Source organism: Cupressus sempervirens, chromosome 10 (genome assembly GCF_028749045.1).
Source record: "Cupressus sempervirens isolate cs-2001-9-10 chromosome 10, ASM2874904v1, whole genome shotgun sequence".
NCBI lineage: Eukaryota > Viridiplantae > Streptophyta > Pinopsida > Cupressales > Cupressaceae > Cupressus > Cupressus sempervirens.
The window spans coordinates 470,299,971-470,319,952 of NC_143127.1; the positions used below are offsets into that span (position 1 = coordinate 470,299,971).

Sequence of the window (19,982 nt, forward strand, 5' to 3'; positions counted from 1 at the left end):
AACTTTGTACACCCTCAAAAAAAATTTCCTGATGGGTATTTAAGCGCAGCTTGTAGTCAATTTGTAGGCATGCTTTGGTTTATATCTATTTGCACTGCAGATTCCAGTTGGAGTTCGGCATTGTTCGCCATTTCAGAAGTGGAAGACCTTCCCTATTTGGCCTGCACGGTTTCGGTGGGATTCATCCCTCACCCTATTCTGTTGGAGTATGTTTCAGTCTGTATTATGCAATTTGAAGGCTTAATTATATATATCTCCATTCTTGTTGGTGAATCTCTTGGCTCAGTTTCTGTGTGTATTTCTGGCAACTCTAAGTGGTTTTATTTGTTTTTGCATTGTGAGTCATTCACAAGCGCATTGTGTGCAACTTTGGACTCTAAGACTAAACGTACGACATCTAGACTCCCCTATACGGCATTCATATTCCACCATACGACTGTTAGTCCATACATCATCTTCACCATATTCTCTTTCATACCCGCACGGTCCCTTTGTCATTCCCGTATGGCCCTTACATTCACATACGGATTGAAACTCCAAATTCACACCGTACAGCTAGTTGGGATTACCGTACAGCCAACAATATCACCGTACGAACTTTTAACTTCATTTGGGCTCCTATCCACCGTACAGCAGATTTGGTTGCATTTAGATTCCACTAACTTCCATACGGCCTGCTCTCACTGTAGGGACTATAAACATCCGTATGGCAGCCAACTCCTTCCACCGTACGGGCTGTCCTTACCCTCACCGTACGCCATTCAACTCCTTTCCGTACGGTTCATTCTCTCCATACACCAGTCTATGCCACCATACGGCTATGTCCCTCCTGTTCAATAACAGTCCGTACACATTCTAAGCTTGGTTCTCTGTAACTCATTGGTCGGGTCATTACACAATTGTATTATGCTATAAGATTGGAAATTACAAATATCAAATACATAACCTAATTTTAGAGCAAGGCAATTCTCCAAATCCACACTACAAACTGAACCAACCTTCACCACCTTTCCCAAGAAAATGATCGCAAGGCCTTGAAGATGAACACAGGTCTCAAAAGGTCAATGCAGGCCACCCAAAATGTAACCACGGGCTCCAAACACTAAATGCAGGGCTTGGAAATTAATTGCAAGCCTGGGCAAAATGCAAAACGGTCTCCAAATAACAACACAGGTCCACCTGCTGTGATCACTGCCCTTCTAGGTAGTATTTTGCTACCCAAACGGTGATAGAAGCTCATGAAATTCCCAAACACTACCAGGTAGAGCGACAACAACCACCCAATTGCACACAATTTCTTCCAATTCAAAACACAAATGTAAATCATTCAATAGCAGCTAAATAACTCTCTCCAATGTGTTAATTTTATATGAGGTAAGACTGATATCATAATGATCTGAATCTATAGATCAAACAGATCCAATATATGCATGAAATCCCTAATTGAACAGACCTATATTATTGTTTATTGTCTTCATTGTGATTGGCATCTCCTTGTTAAAGTATGATTGCATAAACTTGGTTAGTTTAATTACTAACCAATGGTCATGCACAAGAGATGCCAATTTTATGAGAAACAATTAATTTAGGGCCGACCTAGAGAGGGACGTGTCCTTTCTAAGGACATGCCCCTTGGTTGTTATACATATATGGGGTGTGAATGTGGATAAAGGACACACATCAAATAAAAGTCTCCTCCTTTAGCATTTACTGCTTCATATGATTTATAGCAGAGATAAATATTTTATTGCAGAACTATACATCATAGCAAGAATATTTAATATACGGTCTTGTATATTTAAGGACTATCTTCAGCAAGAGTAAAGGCATTATATCAGTATTGATTTATCAGAATTTGCAGAAAACTTACATGGTATCAGAGCTTTGGTAGTTGAACCTTGGCTCTACAAATTAGTAATCAGACTTAATACATATCTAGCTTCATTCTTCTACCTACAATGGCTGCAATGGCTAATGCAATCAGACCCGAACATAGATTTGATGGAAAAGACCATTTTATTGCATGGAAATTTAAAATATGATGGCTCTTGAAGAAAATGATGCATCACAGTTCATTGATAAGGAATCCAAGCAACCGGATGCTGATCCTCATAAAACTATATGGATTAAAGGAAATAGGAAAGCTATGAAAATCATATTAGATGGAATTAAAAATGAAATAGTACCAATGTTGATGAAACATCAAACGACATTCAAAATGATGAGTGCATTAATCAATGCATATGAAGTTAATAATAAAACTAGAACCCTGTCACTAAAAAGGAAACTAAATCATATAAAAATAAGGAAGGGAGAATCTATGAATTCATACTTCCTAAGGGTGGCTTGTCTAAGAGATGAACTTACAAGCATTGAGTACATAATTGAAGATGAAAAACTAACATTAATGGCAATAGATGGATTACAGATTCATAGGAAATATTCTCACAAAGAATAACTGTTAAATACAAACTTCCAGACTTCAATAGACTTAAAGGAGATTGCCTTCAAGAAGAATCTAGGCAACTCAAGGAAAGAGGAAAATTGGAAACTGAAGATGAAGAACTTCATGTTCTCAACACAAATTCCTATAAAGGTAAGAAGAAGCACTTCAAGAAGAAGAAGGGTAATCAAAGAAATGAAAAAACTAAGAGAGATTTATCCAAAATCAAATGCTTCAAATGTGAAAAATTTGGACACTATAAATCTAATTGCCCTACGAGTTCAAAGCAGCAACTAAACTATACAAATGTTACTAAGAAAGAGGAAAATTATGATCCTAAGAAACATGTATTGTATTCAAAACTATCAAGTGAATTATCAAGCAAAGCCTAGGTAATTGATAGTGGATCATCTCAACACATTACTAGATACAATGAAGTACTAGACTCAATATCAAAAGAAGTTAATGTCAAAGTTACCATAGGTGATAATTCCACTCATCTTGTCAAAGGAATTGAAAACTGGACCTTGAAACTAAAGTCACGCATTTCTCTTCATCTCAAAGGAGTACTCTATGTACCAAGAATCAAGAGGAATCATATCTCTGTTACAGCACATAAAGATGATGGACCCGAGGTTGCATTCATGGATGGTTAATTAATGACATGGTCTAAGAACTCTTCATTTAAGAAATCAAAGTTAATTGGTCAAAGAAAGTAATACCAATATGAATTAAATACATAACCTACTCAAGCCTTAATTCATAAAGCTACTGATATAAATGAAATATGGCATAGAAGGTTAGCACATCTAAATTTCAAAGCCTTATTGACTATGGAGAAGATGGTTACTCGTTTAACTAAGTTGAATAAAGATCATGTGAGCATATGCAAAGGATGCGCTCTAAGTAAGAACACCAAAAGTCCATTTCAAGATAGCACTAGAAAAACTAACAATGTTTTAGAATTAATCCACTCAAATTTATCGTGTCCTATGTATGTTCCTTCTCTTGGAGGATTCTAGTACTATATACTTTTTATAGATGATTTCTCTAGGAAAACATGGATTTACTTCTTAAATAGTAAAGAATTAGAAGAAACCCTTAAGAGATTTAAAGAATTCAAATCCTTAATTGAAAACCTATCAGGACACAAAATTAAAACTCTTAGGTATGATAATGGAGGGGAATATACTTCAGATTTGTTTAAAGATTTTTGTAAAGAAGCAGGAATTAAGAGGGAGTATATTGTTCCCTATAGCCCATAGCAAAACGAGGTAGCAAAAAGGAAGAATAGAACAATTATAAAAGCGCAAGAGCTATGATACTTGATCACAATTTAGAATATTATCTTTGGGCAGAAGCCTCATGAATTGCTATCTATATTCAAAACAAAAGTCTTCACTCCCACCTTAGAGATTAAACTCCTGAAGAAGTCTTTTCTAAGGTTAAATCAAATATAAGTCATCTTAAGATATTTGGGTGCCCACTATACATACATGTTCCAAAAGAAAAGATAACTAAGTTAGAACCCTCTGGGAGGAAGGGTATTTTTGTCGATGTAATGTCCCCTTTTTCTGGGACATTATAATTTTGTGTTGCTAGCTCACTTCGCCTAGGTTTTGAGGGCAAAAAGGTTCTTTACGGGGTTCAGTTCGAGGTTTGGACTAGACATTTCTAGTTTCAGACCCATCAGAGCAGTTTTGGCAAGTTATTCGAATGCTTACTATTTTTAGTAGGTAAACAGAGCACAGTATTTTCGGTACCTCAATCTTGGTTTGGAAACGTCTCGCTAAGAGCTTTCCAACGAGCTATTGCACGTGCTTATCTAAGTTCATTTGGCTAGCTATTTTAATGCCTGATGATTATATGGTTTACTAACTAGTGACTATTAAAGTTCATTTAACTTGTCACTTTATTTAAGAGGGTACTATGTTCACTTAAGTGACTAAAGGACAAAAAGGTACTTTATCCCACATTGCTTAAAAGAGTGTGCATCCCATTGAGAGAAGTGATAAAGGTACAACAGGCTCCTCATGGAAAGTTATTAAGATTATAATATTTAAACAAATATTAATCTAGGAGCTAGAAACAATTACTGGTTATCTCTTCAAGTACGCAAACCCTTGAAGAAGCTTTTGGAGGTTGGATGCAAATCTAGCCTTCTTACAAGTTTTATCTATATTGCCAATCTGACTATTATTTCTATTTATAAGATTGGATTTTCTGAATTGTTGCATATTATTGTATTATTGACGTATAATACAATAATGTTATTTGGCAACTATTTGTATTAATTGCTGGTTTAAATATGTACTTCTGAATATTGTAGGAAATAAACACACTTGCTTGGGTTTTCTCATATGCATATCTGCTGGTTATAAAGTCGATTTAAGTTCTGGAATTTATATCAACTACTGGTTTACTGTTCAGTTTAAAATGTGTAAGTTTTATATCAAGAATTTTAGTAAACATCTGGAAAGGGATAGTATAGTCGAGTATAGTGAAACATCTAAAGCATATAGAATTTACATACCTGGTCAAAAGAACATTATACTTAGTAGAGATGTTATCTTTGAAGAAGAGTTTGAATTCAAAAGAACCCTAAGTTCTGAAGATCCATCTCCTAAACTTAGTTCTGAAGAAAATCATGATCCTGATTTTCTAAAGGAGAACACTGAAGAAATCAAAGGTGAGATTCGAAACCTTAATCTTGAGGAAACTCATAAGCCTAAGAAAAGACCACTTTGGGCCTCTGTTGTCGATAAATATTGTGTAGCCGACGGGTAGATTAGCATGTAGGCGGTAATTATTTATTATGTAGCCGACGGACCCCTTCGGGAAGGTTCTTCAGGAAAGTATATGTACACCATCCAAAATCATTGTAATCATCATTGTAAGCATTATGTAATCTCTTCGGCATATATGCAAATAATAACAGGAGTACTGCTGTGTTACATGTTCCTGTCTATTGTCTGTATGCATTAAACTATTTACCCCATATGGTAAACATTTGGCACCGTTGTCGAGTACCTATCATCATTATAGATATTTTTCAGATCTTCCTACTAAAGATCTCAGTGTATGTATAAACCAATTTACTGTTGTAACTTGTAATAGCACTTGTTTTTATTTTTGTGTGTTTCAAGTTACCTTTTCAATGAATATGTATATAAATATTAAGAGACATGTCATTACAAATAATATTTCCTTAAGGTATTATCATGATTAAAATATGTGATAATAATTTATATATATGTGTGTGTGTGTGTGTGTGTGTGTTTATGTATGTATGTTGTATGCCCGATATATAATATGCATATATGTCATAGTTCCAAAAATCGCCATGAAATCGCGATAAGATTCATGGCTCACGATTCTTTTGGAATCGGAAATCGCTGGTGGCGATTTTTTCCTGTGAATCGCCTGAATCGCCAAAATCGGAGATTCATGGCAAAAATCGCCAAAATCGTCATCGTGAATCTCCAGAAATCGGCCGCGGCAGCAAGGATAGAAAGTTCAATTTTAAAAAAAAAAACAAATGTTTTATTTGCTTTCTAAGTTGACTTTCCTCTTTGTTATAACCCTAAAGAGCCTTCTATTTGCTTAGTATGAGTAGAAGAGAGGAAGAGTGAGAGAGAAGAAGAGAAAAGAGAATCCATAGGTTTCCAACCAGCAAGAAGGAAGAGCACCAAAGAGATCAGAAGTCCATCTAGGGAGGCCATAAATTGCATTGGAAGCATTAAGGAGTCAATATCAACCAAAGTAACAAGAATCGGAATCGGATCGGAATCGGCAAGGCCGAATCAAATCGTGAATCGGCCATGAATCGGAATCGAATCGGCCATGAATCGGAAAATTTAAAAAACCCTTGAAATTTAGTGAGTAACTTATTTCATAAACCCTTTATCGCTGATTCGATTCACCGATTCACAAAAAATCGTCTGGCTTGAATCGAATCGCCAAATCACGTGAATCGCATGAATCACCGTGATTCTTGGAACTATGATATTATCAACACTCCTCAGCTCATTTGCAAGAGGTAAGTGTTGGTTTTTTTTTTTGCATGTTAGTGTAGTATGCATTTTTTGTTAAATTTTTTTAGTGTTCATTTGCAAATCTTGAATGTTTTTTATTTTTACTAAATTGCAAACTAGGGTTTGTTGTTTTGTAGTTTTTGTTTATTAGTTGCAAACTTTGCTTTTTGACATGAATTTTTTTATTGCAGCAGCCCTTTGCTTTCATTTTCCAATTTCCACAATGGGTAAAAAAGATGAATGCTGGAAATATAATGAAGAGTTTCCCGGGAGAACCAAATATCAAACAAAATGTATATTTTGCAAAGAAAAAATAAATTCGGGAGGTATCTATAGATTAAAATACCACATTGCTGGCATACCTGGCCATGATGTCACAGTTTGCACTCATCAAACCGCTGAGGCAAAACGCTCTTGTTTAGTGGCATTAGAAAAAATTGAACAAGACAAGTTGACTAAGAAAATGCAACTTGAAGAGTTAAGAGGTTTTGGCTCCCGTGCTCCCACATCCGCAACCGCATCTACATCTGCAAGTGCATCTGCATCAGCTTCCGCATCCGTAGGTTGTGTTGGAGAGGGTTCTTCTAGGCCTCCTTTTCATCCTAGTGCTAGTGCTCATGTGAGTGTTAGTGGTAGTCGGTCTCATATTGAGACAGAGTCCAACACCAACCTATTGCGGCCTAGAGTGCGGAAAAGCAGAATGGATAGTTACTTTGTGCCCCGCACTACTCCTGCCTCCCAACCCACGCTTGAGGACATGGGTTTGAACAAGGAGATTCATGATGCTGCCAGAAAAGAGATTTGCAAATTCTGGTACTTTTGCAACATTCCATTTATTGCAGCCAGGTAATTGATTCTTTTTTCTTTGTTATCTTCAAAGTTAAAGTTAAAAGTAAAAGTAAAACTTTAATTATATCTACTTGTTTTATGATTTTAGTTTTTGACATCTAAATTTCTAATCAATATCATTATCTATTTGTGACAAGACTCCTTATTGGCAAAACATGATAGATGCAGTTACCATTTGTGGTCCGGGGTTTCAAGCCCCAACTGAGGCTGAGTTGAGTGGATACCTCCTGGAGGAAATGGTTGAGGATATGAGGCATGAGCTTGAGGACAACCGAAAGGAGTGGATCGAAAAGGGTTGCACCATCATGACTGATGGTTGGACAGATAGGAGAGGAAGAACACTCCTCAATTTTCTTGTATCCTGTGGAGGTGATTGATCATTCTACTTTCCTACATACATAATTTTGAATCGTGATTGACTATTTCAAATTTTGATTTGTTGATTGCTAATAGTAATTATAATTCGTTGTTTTGTTACTTGTAGGATATACCATGTTCCTCAAATCTATTGATGCTTCTGCTCATGTAAAAAACGCCACATACTTATGTGAGGTTATTGAGGAAGTTATAGCAGAGGTGGGGGAACAACATGTGGTGCAAGTGGTGACGGATAATGCAGCAAGTTATGTTGCTGCAGGTAAACTTTTAACTTTTTAAGTTTTGAAAATAAATTTATTTGAATTTTGAACTTTTTCTAATTCTAACTTAGAATTTCTTAGTTTCCTAAGTTCTAACATGTTTGAAATTTGAATTTCTAATTATCTTAAAATTGTTGTAGGCAAACTTTTGATGGAGAGGCACCCCACCATATTTTGGTCCCCCTGTGCAGCACACTGCCTTGACCTCATGTTGGAGGAAATTGGCAAACTTGAGTGGGTCAAGTCATGTGTGGAAAGGGCAAAAAACATATGCAAGTTTATTTATAATCATTCATTTGTCCTTAGCACAATGAGGAAGTACACAGGAGACAAAGAGTTAGCTCGTCTAGGGATCACGAGGTTTGCCTCGAATTTCATCACCTTGCAGTCCTTGTTGACATCAAGGGATGATTTGAGGAGCATGTTTGTTGGGCGGGAGTGGATTTCATCTTCCTATGCTATGACCACTGCAGGGATAGATGTGGTGGATTGCATATTTGATGATGATGGTTTTTGAAAACCTGCTAGAGAAATCCTTAAGGTAATTTTATTGCAATTTAACATTTAATATTTTACAGTTTACTATGCTAATTGTTTAATGATTTAGTTTTACCTTAAGTTATATTATTGAATTATTCTATGTTTAAGTTTTGACTCAAATTTTTATTTTACTTTATATGTAGGCCACTAAGCCTCTTGTATCTCTCCTACGAACTGCTGATGGGGAGAAGCCCTCTATGGGCTACATATATGAGGGCATGGATAGGGCCAAGGAGGCCATTAGAGCTCAGTATGCAAGAGTGCAGGAGAAGTATGCCCCTATTTGGGACATCATTGATAGGAGATGGCAGAATCAGCTCCACAGACCCATCCATGCAGCAGCTTACTTTTTGAATTCGGCATTTCGTTTCCGTCCTGACTTCAAGGCGGATGAGGAGGTTCTCACCGGATTATATACAGTGATCCAAAGGTTGAGTACTAATGAGGATAGCAGTGCTGCAATTATTGAGCTTGATAAGTTCAATAATAAAGAAGGGCCACTTTTCTCTAGCAGGGTAGCCATGGATGCTCGGGAAACAATACAGCCAAGTAAAAATTAAATAATATATTCAATGTTCATGAATCTAGATTCTAAACTTAAAGTTGATTATGTAATTTTAGAGTTAACTTGTAATTTGTAATTTGTAAATGAGACTAATTATTTTTATTTTCCCTTATTTCAGATAGATGGTGGCAAATGTTTGGGGCCACAACCCCAAAACTTCAAAAAATTGCCATTCGTATTCTAAGTCAGCCAAGCAGTGCTTCTGGATGTGAGCGCAGTTGGTCCATGTTCGAGCACATCCACTCGAAGAGGAGAAACAGGTTGACAGTGCAGAGGTTGAATGATCTTGTCTTCGTTCATTACAACCTCCATCTTAGGATCAGACAAATTTTGGGCACTGACTCCTCTCTGATCATTCTAGAGGAGATTGATCCAGAATCAGAGTGGCTCACAGAGGTTGTAGATCCAGTCTTCATTGAGGAAGACCGTGCGTGGATTGACCAGGTGGATATAGAGGCTGAGGCAGCTAGAGCACGTTCTTCAGGCATTGGTAGACGCACACGTGCACGCACAGACACAGGCCCTAGCGACATTCGTGAGCCCATCTTATATGCAGGAGATATGGCTCGACAGTCCTCTAGGACCTACATTAGACGCCTTGCTACTAGGCAGACTAGATACTTAGAGGTTGAGGCTGAGGCTGTAGCCGAGCTTGAGGATGATGTTGAGGATGATGATGACTATGAGCCTGAGGCTTGAGCTAGAGCCTTGTTTTTATATTTTGTTTACAAATATTGATACTGAATCATTGATAGACATATGTTTCAAACTTTCATGGATCTTCATCTTAGATTCTTACATAAATTTATGATTTGATGTCTTATGGATCATCTTACATACATTCTATGATTTAAATCATTATGATCATTTGATTTCTATTTACTTCAGGTAGCCTACAATTTACATTTTAGATAACATAGTTACGTATGTGATGGATTTTATGTTCCATGTTTATGTATGTTAAGTTTTAACTTCTATTTGATGATGTTATAGTTTGCTTAAGTTATATTCAATAAAGGGTGCATAAAATAAGTTTTAAATTGTTAAAATCTTTAAATTTAAAGGGTTTTTTCAAATTTGCCGATTCATCGCCGATTCATTGCCGATTCACGATTCGATTCGGCCTTGCCGATTCCGATCCGATTCCGATTCACATTTCTTTGATATATATACACTTTATTATCAATAATACTAATGCTCCATAATAATAATAGTGTAGGATAGATATCAAATGTTTATGGTTGATAGGTTATTCAAACATTTAATTTCATTGATTGGAACCATCTGATGAAACTTACAATCATTAACACTCCCTCGTAGCTAGGGAGGATGATTTCTATCTAAATAAAACAACATAGTGTACAATAGTACCTCACGGTAACATTAGGATTCTAGTATGCCTAATAATATCAACCATATGATATTCACCATACTCATATCTTTTCTTCGTATGCACATTGACATCATGTCTCATGATGTCTACCAAAGAAGATATCTAACATAGGTCCATTGTTTAGATGTTACCTTACAGTTTCATTAAACGGATGGTCCAACCATGAATATCAACCATATGATATTCACTATACTTATATCTTGCTTGGCATGTGCAATAGCATCAAGTCTCATGATGTCTACCAATGAAAATAATTGCACATGGTATCTCCATATACTTCTAACTCAATTACATGAGATATGCACTATCATGTTCTCCAAGCAAATACACCAAATGATATCCATCCTAAAAGTAGGTTAAACTATTGTTAAGATCGTCACCTTACAATAGTAACCACAAGTAAACTTATTGAAAGATCATCACCTCTCAAGAAGTATTCACAAGATCATATAATCACTCAAATGACATCCACAATGAACCATACCAAAGGGTGGGTCCACCATGAATATTCCCAGAGGGTGGAACAAGGGTTTTCACCTCAAACATTTCTCTCAAGAGAAGGATGCATTTAAGATACATCCTAGGAAATAACTGATTTGAGTTTTCCTTTCTTTAAGGGGTCTAATCCATAACTTTGAGCTTGTCTTCAATAGTGTGCAAGCTTCACTTTAGCTTAAGGCTTTGGAGAAAATATTGATTGTCAGATCTTCAGTGATAATGTACTCTGAATGAATAGGATTCCACGTATTCATTTATGGTTTAGGCATTCTCATAAAGGCCTTTTAGTTTACGCATATGGAACTTCATCTCACAAATCATAGTCCTTTGGCTGTTACAATTTCTTGATCACTAGAGAATCTATCTTGACATGGTCTACTCCCTTTCAACGAATATGATGAAGATCCTCAAAACTCAACAAAAGAATATCTCTACTTGCTCACTCTGTCATTATTGCATGCCTTGATTCATAGTAACATGAGTGAAAGTACTAAACTGTGGATTATCCTCAGGCTTGGTAACACCAGATATTAAAATAATGTGGTTCTCTCAAGTGCATGTATCAACCTCCAAACCTCTTCATCCAAGGTTGCCTGAAATGTCAGGCTCCCTCTTGATATAGAAGGGTACACATAATCCCAAGAATCAAAGATATCTTGCTTCAAGAGAATCTTTTTATGTGGCATGATTAATATGTGGCTGAAGGTGCTAGATCCAAGACCACTTTGGATTTACTATCATAAGATAAAGTCCTAGAGAAAGTAGTTACATGACCATCTTCATAGTTGAGCAAAATCCCATCGTTGTCTGCTCCCTCTCATTGGAAGAGACCCTTGTCTTGATTTTTATTCCATAATCCCGGATGTCATCACTCACAAAGGATGCCTCAGCAACATTCCTAATGCACCATTCTTCTCTTCTTAGAAGAACATCCTTATCTGCACATCAACATCCTTGATACAAGTTGCTCCAATGCATCGAATCAGAACCATATAAGCATTGGTTAAACAATTTGAGTACATCGTCTGTGCTACCATTTGTCATTATGAAGGTTTCTAAAAGACTTTATTTGTGAAGTAAACACACTCTCAAATTTTTTGACAGACATCTCCCCTTAAGGGTGGTTCAAATTAGAACTCTCTTAGTGTCTTTTCTCTGACATCATCACTCTAAAGATGGTTCACCCCCATGCCCAAAATGTGAAATTCCCACCTTTTCTAATATTTATAGAGTTTTCAGTCGCTATCAAGTCCAATGGGAGACAATCATAAAGAATTTGTTGCCTTCTAATCTTTTAAATAGTCTCTCTTAATAACCAAAATGTCATGAACATCCTTTGTATGAATCATCAATTAGTTTCTTATAATCATTGCCTTAATACGTCTTTCAATTAATTAATGAGTATGCATATATTTGATCCTTCAAATTTTATAGGTCTCAAATGCACTCAAACATTAATATTCACACCAGCAGTTCATACACTTCTCATACACCACCTCAGCATTCTGTGCACTCCAGCACAGTGACACATTTTGTAAGAAGCCATTCCCGTGCGCATATAACAACTCCTTAGAAATCAATAATCAATACAAAGATCTGACCTTCACTGCTAATGTTGTCAGGCATTACTTATTTTACAATGTTTATTATTAGAAGCCAAAGCTCTTAACTATATAATCATTGATTCAATTACATCTTATAATAGCCTATATTCAAGAGCCCGCTAGACAAGGAAAGCGATGTACAAGAATTGCAATTTAAGGGCTTCAACCTCGAGGAGTCAACAAATTCCAAAACCTCAAGAGCTTCAACTCTGTCCCAATATGAACATTAACTCATCTCAAACAAAGTATTAACTTCATTATACAATATGGATAATAGTTTCAGTACATTTCATCAATTCAATTTCCCATTATAAATTGTTTCATGCCAAACATAAATGCACCATGATCTTGAACCAAAAATTGCCAAAAATATGGCTTTCTCTACATCAAACTTTTATCAGCAAGTATTTTTCAAAAATCCAAGAGAGTTGTACTCTTGCTGCCACTCTTCACATTCTGAAAGACAACTCCTTCCTATAACCTTTCTTTTACATTGTCTTTGCCAGATAGAAATTCATTTATAGCAAAAAACTATGAGCTTCTTGAATTTATTACTTGTGGTCTCAAAAGCTATTATATTTGGCTCTTACACAATCATCATTCAGGTTTTCTATATTAAGTTTGCATAGCAAAAACAAAGCACTTATTTAGACAAGGGAATGCCTTATTATGGGAATCAAGTGCTTGATCTGTGTAGCTGAAGTACTAGAAGCGTTGAGCTCTTCATGTTATTTCCATGAAATTACGAACAAGGACCTTTCTCTTTGCATCATTTCTCAAGTTGAGCTCAGTCATTTCCTTAGGAGTTTCTTATTTTACTTTGAAAAAAAAAAATTCCAATGCTCTGTGTATGTTGTATATTAATAACTCATCAAGACCAAGCAAGCGAGTCCCAAAACACGGAGATCAGCAAATTGAGCATTCTCTATCGATTACTCATGCAACATTTTCAACATATCTGTTTGGGGCCAACAAGACCTCCCCAATCATGCATTGACAGATGTCTGTAATATGTATCATACCTTGAAGCACAAGCTGAGAAACTACTGGGGAAAGTTGTAGCATTTGTCTTTACACCTGGCACTCTCGTATATTTGAAGATTTCACAACCTTTTCATTTATTGAAGGATATCCATACTTGTTTGGGACATTTTGCAAAACCATTTCACATGCTTTTTTAGTGCCTTCCAGCGACGTCTATACCTTGTTCGTTAAAAAAGTTCATCCTTTTTCCCTTTTACTAATGCTTTGGTGGATGCCCATACACTGTTTTAAAACTGCCCATTCATGCAGGGGCAAGATGGATGCTAGAAATGGATGTAAAAAAATGACATTACATCCACCAGTTGCATCCCTTTGAAGGTTTCGAAAACTTTTCTAACCAATTCATAATGTGCATTCTTACAACCATGACACATATGACACCACAGTTCTTTGAGGCATTCCTGGCAAAACAGTTCATGACCTTGACCAACATCCATGCCTGCTAAGGTAGTATCTGAAACAAAATTTTAGAAGTCCTCTATACCTTGTTCGTTAAAAAAGCTCAGTCTTTTGCCTTTTTACTAATGCTTTGGTGGATGCCCATATACTGTTTTAAAACTGCCCATACATGTAGGGGCAAGACTGTGCTAGAAATGGATGTGAAAAAGTGACATTACATCCACCAATTGTATCCCTTTGAAGGTTTCGAGAACTTTTCTACCCTATTCATTATGTGCATTCCTGCAACCATGACACGTGAGACCACAATTCTTTGAGGCATTCCTGGCAAAACAGTTCACAACCTTGAACAACACCATACTTGCTAAGGCAGTGTCTGAAAAAAAAATTAAGAAGTCCTTTATGTTTGTTGACAATCCATATCGTGTTTCAACACTTACATTAACACACAAACAAAGAGGAATATTGGCAAGGATTAGAACTTGGCAAAACACCTGCCAATTGCATTTGCTAAAAGTCTCTATAACCTTTTCACCAATAACATTTTGCGCAAGTTCTACAGTCATTGATGGTGTCTCTTTAGGCAGGTTGCAAAATAGTTTATACACCTTGTTGATGCATCCATATTTTGTATATATACTTTGCACTGCTTTCACAGATGCTCACATTATTTCATAAATCTCATTTTGTCACAGGTGAAGAGAGTGTTGGCAAAGGTTTTAATGGAAGCTTACCCCTGCAAACACATTCACTTTAATGCTTTGAAACTTCTCTAGACAATTATGTTCTTGCTTAGGAAGCAGGTCCATTAAAGGAGATATCATCATCCATTCTATCTATTGGTGCTAACACTACAAATCATGGATGAGAGTGTTGCTGTGATTGAGTTCTAAGTCAGAATTCCATAATCAACATAAACCAGGAATACAAAGCATAATGGATTTTGCAGTGTATGGTCTCCTCAGAGTTTAATTTCATTGTCTCCAAATCTCACAAGCCTCTGGAAAAGCACACTAATCTAATACCATGTTAAAGATCTCAATGTATGTATACATTAATTTATTGTTGTAACTTGTAATGGCACTTGTTTTTATTTGTGTTGCAAGTTACCTTTACAACGAATATGTATATAATATTAAAAAGGCATGTCTCTTTAACTTTCATCAGTTATTACAACTAATATTTTCTTAAGGTATTATCATGATTAAAATATGTGATAACAATTTATACGTATGTATGTGTGTGTGTGTGTAATAATTATAATATATATTTAAATGTGTGTGATAATATTATATATACATTTATATGGTAATAATATGTGTAAATAATATCTCATATATTTAATATACATACTTACATATATATATACTTTATTATCAACAATACAAATGCTCCATGATAATAATCATGTAGGAAAGACATCAAATGTGTATGGCTGATAGGCTATTCAAACATTTGATTTGATTAATTGGAATCATCTGATCGAAGCTGCAATCATTAACACTTCCCAAATGTATGCATTCCCAAGTACTTCATATTTGCAATGAATGTAAGCCCTTATATCTTCAACATGAAGCTCACTAACGAGGATTTCTAAAAATGTTCCCTTAGGATCGTCTTCCATCGATTTGAACAAGTGTTTCTCAAAGTGGTATCAAATTCTTTCCTTAACATCATATATATGAGGCTTAGCCATAACTAATTAACCAAATTCAACTCTTAATACCTTGGAACAAAGCCCACAGAACAAATAAATAGCATTTTATGTCGTCAAGGTAGGCTTTTCATAAATTCATTGGAAATTCCTTGCTCAAGCACTCAAATCACTTCCTACTTTCTCTTTTCTAGCTCTAGCAACTCAAATGGTGAAGAATAATTTGCTTTCATCTATTAAATCCTTACAATTTCATCTGCCATTAATGCTTTAGGTCGTATTCTTCACAACGCCTATACACAGGTAGAACCTGCACAAACTCATTGCAACATTGCATAGAATTATATCAAGGACTTGGAACAAAGATATAAACTCTCGCTAACCTGATATACCTTACTCAAAGCTCGTTGTGCACAATTGCTCTCCCTAAGGATATGGTAGCCAATTAGGTTAATGAAGAGGATTCAATGCTTGGCAATGATTCTCCCTTGTCTAGTGCAACATTTTGCTCATTTTCTTTCCATACCTTCCCATTTCCACCATTGCTCTCTTTCACACAAGTTTTGTTGATGTTCTCATACTTCGTTTGATTTACTATATTATTCCTTTTCCCATTATAGTTGTTCTGTTACATCCCAATTTTTGACCTAGCTTGAAATATAGATGTTGAGGTGCACGTGAAGTCAGTTGGTAGTTTAATTTGATATAATCTAGCAAAATGGTAAAATAGTCATCATGATTTCAAGTGAAGATGACATATTAGTTGATTGTTATCGCGAATTCATGGAATTAAGATGAAAGGTTAACTATTAAGATTATTTATGATTATATAATTTATAATTGGAGAACTCCTTGAGCATTGTTAGAAAAGAATTAGGCAAGGCATCACCATCACCAGGAAGACAGGGAAAAGACCTAGCCAAAATACATCTGTGGAACTGCATGAGTTATTTAAATAAATAATTTAATTAAATAATTGGGTTAAAATATATAAACATATCTCTAAGGATTTTAATATATCTTTTATCATAATATTTTAATTAATATTTAGAAACGTTTGTATTTATAAATTTAACCAAGATGATATAAAATAATATTAATGAATAAACTCTTCATCTTTCCTTTTCATTTTATTTTTTCCTCTTTCTTATGTTTCTTTTCAACCGATTGAATAAAATATTTGTGTATGAATCTTGTAACGACAAGGAAACTGTAGGGTCAACTTGGAAATATTATATGTTTGCCTTGTAGCGTATCGGCAACATATAGATATCTAGCTTGTTCTTGTTTCTACCACTTATCTTTCGATTTCTCTTTGCTTTGTTATGGTGCCTTAACACCCGAATTTATACGTTTATGCATTTCCATTTATCAATTGCATACCCGTGGAGATCAAAAGGAGGCGTTTGAATCCCAGTTATAACAAATTCGACTGCAGAGTAGCGAGTCATAATGCGCAATTGATATTGGAGTCTGCTAATTCGACAATGGTTTGATATTGGAATTCTGAAGTTCCGTCCATGAATTTATTCAGGTCACTTTCCTTGCAATTTTGCTAATTTGTCTCCCCTCGTAACTATATGTTCGGCTTATATATATATCTCATATCTCACTCAACATTATGCATGCAATAGTCTTTTTAGAGCTAATTGTTTTCTATTTTGATATACATCAGTAGGGGATCATGAGAGTGCGTGTGCTTTGTGAATGCATGCTTGATGCATGTTCGGATTTATATATGATTAATATTAAATCAGGAATATGATGGTATAGTATTTTATTGTATATAAGACAGTTCCAAGAGTTTGGTCCCTTATGTTCTATTCATGATAACCTGGAATCTTATGTACAATGGCTTATGTTTCTTTGATATCTTGGTTTTCCATCATAGCTAGCTTCTCCTTAATAAGGTTTAATGGTTGCCATGTCCTTGTTCAGTGATACGTCAGCTTTTATATATATATTTTTAATGAGCTCCAGTTTTGGCAAGTTCGTTCACCTTGTAGAGAACGCCCTTAGTGTATTTGTGTTTTTATATTTTATTGGATTTTATAACTTTAATTCTTGGGTGATGAGTTACAAGATGCATTCTCTATCACCTATGATATTCTTCGTTGAGGTTGCAGTTTTTTATTTTATCTAGAGATTACCAACTTAAGTACGTTCTCTTATAGTTAGAAGTTCAATCAATTATATAAATCAGGAAATCATGTAATTGTGAAGCTTTTTATTCTTATCTATTAATAGTCTATTCATTGTATGTTCAGTACATATTAAGGACCAAGTTTCTATTCTTTCTGTGGGTAGTAATTGTCGATTACTACTGAGAGATTAGAAATTGTTTTTTGGAATTCTGCTTGCTCCTTATTTCTAGTTCAAGGGAATGTGTGAATCTTGATAGAATTATAATCGAAATCTTATCTCTCAACCACAATCGGTTTTATTTACAATCCAGTATCTTGTTCTTGTTTTACCATTTGATTATTCACGAGAATATTCAATTTTGGTTATAGAAACAACAATCAATCCTGAAGTCTTCAAAGAACATAATCACGTAACCACAGAGAGTAAAAAGCTGGATGCATATAACCTACTTGTATAATTGACAGAACCAATTTGTTTTGAGGATTCTAGATACCTGGAACTCACCTAGCTCTGTAGCCGAAAAGATGAGGCATCCTCAATAGTATGAATCAGTATCAGTTATGACATTCAATATTTACCATTTAAGCAAATTAATAACTCATGCATAATCCTGTTATGGTGATCTCCTGCTGCCAAGTCGTATGGCATGTTTATATCTTGAAGTCTCGTGGATGGTAAGATGTTCCCTGTCAATTCCGAGTAGGGAGGGCCTTTCTCGTTAGAGATCGTGTGGGGATATATATTGTGGTCCAAGGTTGGGTGGTTAAGCCCCTGACAATGCTTCACCTTTCTGAAGATGTCAAACATGAGTCAAAATAGAGTTAAGCTATGCATTCAATTGTTTATCAGAAAAAGGTATTATCATTTTTATTTATGAAGAGGTAAGATTGAATTGAGTCAAATTCATTGTTATCTGGATTGATTTGTGAATTGTTTTCATTTATATGAATATTGAATATAAGTATTTATCTAATCTTGAGAAACTGACTCAAATAAGTGATCGGAAGGAAAAGAAATTCGAAGCCCTAATTGATTGGGTGACAGCTAGAACCTTAAATGATACAGTGGTATTGGAAGCCCTAGCTGAATCCGTGGTCGTGGAAGCCCTAAATTCAATCCGTTGTCGCAAAAGCCCTAAATTGAATCCGTGGTAGTGGAAGCCCTAAAATTCAATCCATTGTTGCGAAAGCCCTAAATTGAATCCGTGGTCGCGGAAGCCCTCAAGTGAATCCATGGTATCAAAAACCCTAAGTGAGATGGCGGTATCGAAAGCCCTAAATGAACTGAAGGTAAACAATGCCCTAATTGAAACAATGGTATGTGATGCCCTAATTTAAAACATGGTGGTATTTAATTGGAATTATCATTTGATTTTTAAGATAGTGTTTTTTAGATGGTAGTTGTCATATGAAATAGTTAGTGTATTGTGGACTAATCTGGGTGGTTGCAGAAGCATCCTTAGTTGATTTTCAGTCTCAATTTTTCCGAGGTATGTGATTTTCAAATTTCAGAAGTAATTTCATTTATTGGTATTTCAAGTATTTAGTTAAGAAATTTTGTTTAACTGATTTTAACGGTAAAATCTTCTTCACATAAACATGAATGATATAACTGCCCTTCTATGATTCGAAGTATAACTGTATTCCTTGAGTATGTTGAATGTTAAATTAGACCTAGAAAAAAAATGGATGTTTCATGTTCCTTCTAACATTAGGTGTCCTTACATTGTTCGTAAATCCATTAAATCTACTATATTTAGTTGTATGCCCTAGATTATTACACTTGTAGCATGTAGAAACTAAATTTCCATACCTAGGTCCATTCTGATTCACTTGAAATCTACAATCTCTAACAATGTTGCATCAGTGTTGCAGCACTTTCAAACCAATTAGCAACTTTGTAACTTAACCATAAGTATCCATACATAGCAATAGAGGAAAGTAAAACTTAAACCAATAAAGAACTCATAGCACCATGATTTGTTTTCGAGGAAACGCTGTCCAAGGGAAACCCCAGTGGGGATGGCACTCACAACTATGCTCTAATCTAAAAGTACTTTGTTAAGAGGTTTGACCCTGTTAAGAGTCGTTACATGGCATTTAGTACATGACTCCTTATTAGAAGACTTGACCTTGTTAGAGGTCTCAACCCTGTTCGGAGTTGTCTTACAAAAGAT

General features: G+C 35.4%; 2 protein-coding genes across 2 annotated transcripts in view; one reads left to right on the forward strand and one right to left on the reverse strand.

Annotated features, from left to right (window-relative positions):
- Window positions 1-19,982, reverse strand: part of RAD50 (DNA repair-recombination protein (RAD50)) — a 236,507-nt gene that overhangs the window by 43,452 nt on the left and 173,073 nt on the right. The gene's annotated exons all lie outside the window — the stretch shown is intronic.
- On the forward strand, window positions 7,469-8,537 carry LOC149534728 (uncharacterized). Its single transcript, XM_089806594.1, has 3 exons — window positions 7,469-7,695; window positions 7,811-7,963; window positions 8,105-8,537. Exons 1-3 carry the CDS (start codon window positions 7,482-7,484, stop codon window positions 8,479-8,481), a joined length of 744 nt encoding a protein of 247 aa, XP_089662720.1. The 5' UTR covers window positions 7,469-7,481; the 3' UTR covers window positions 8,482-8,537.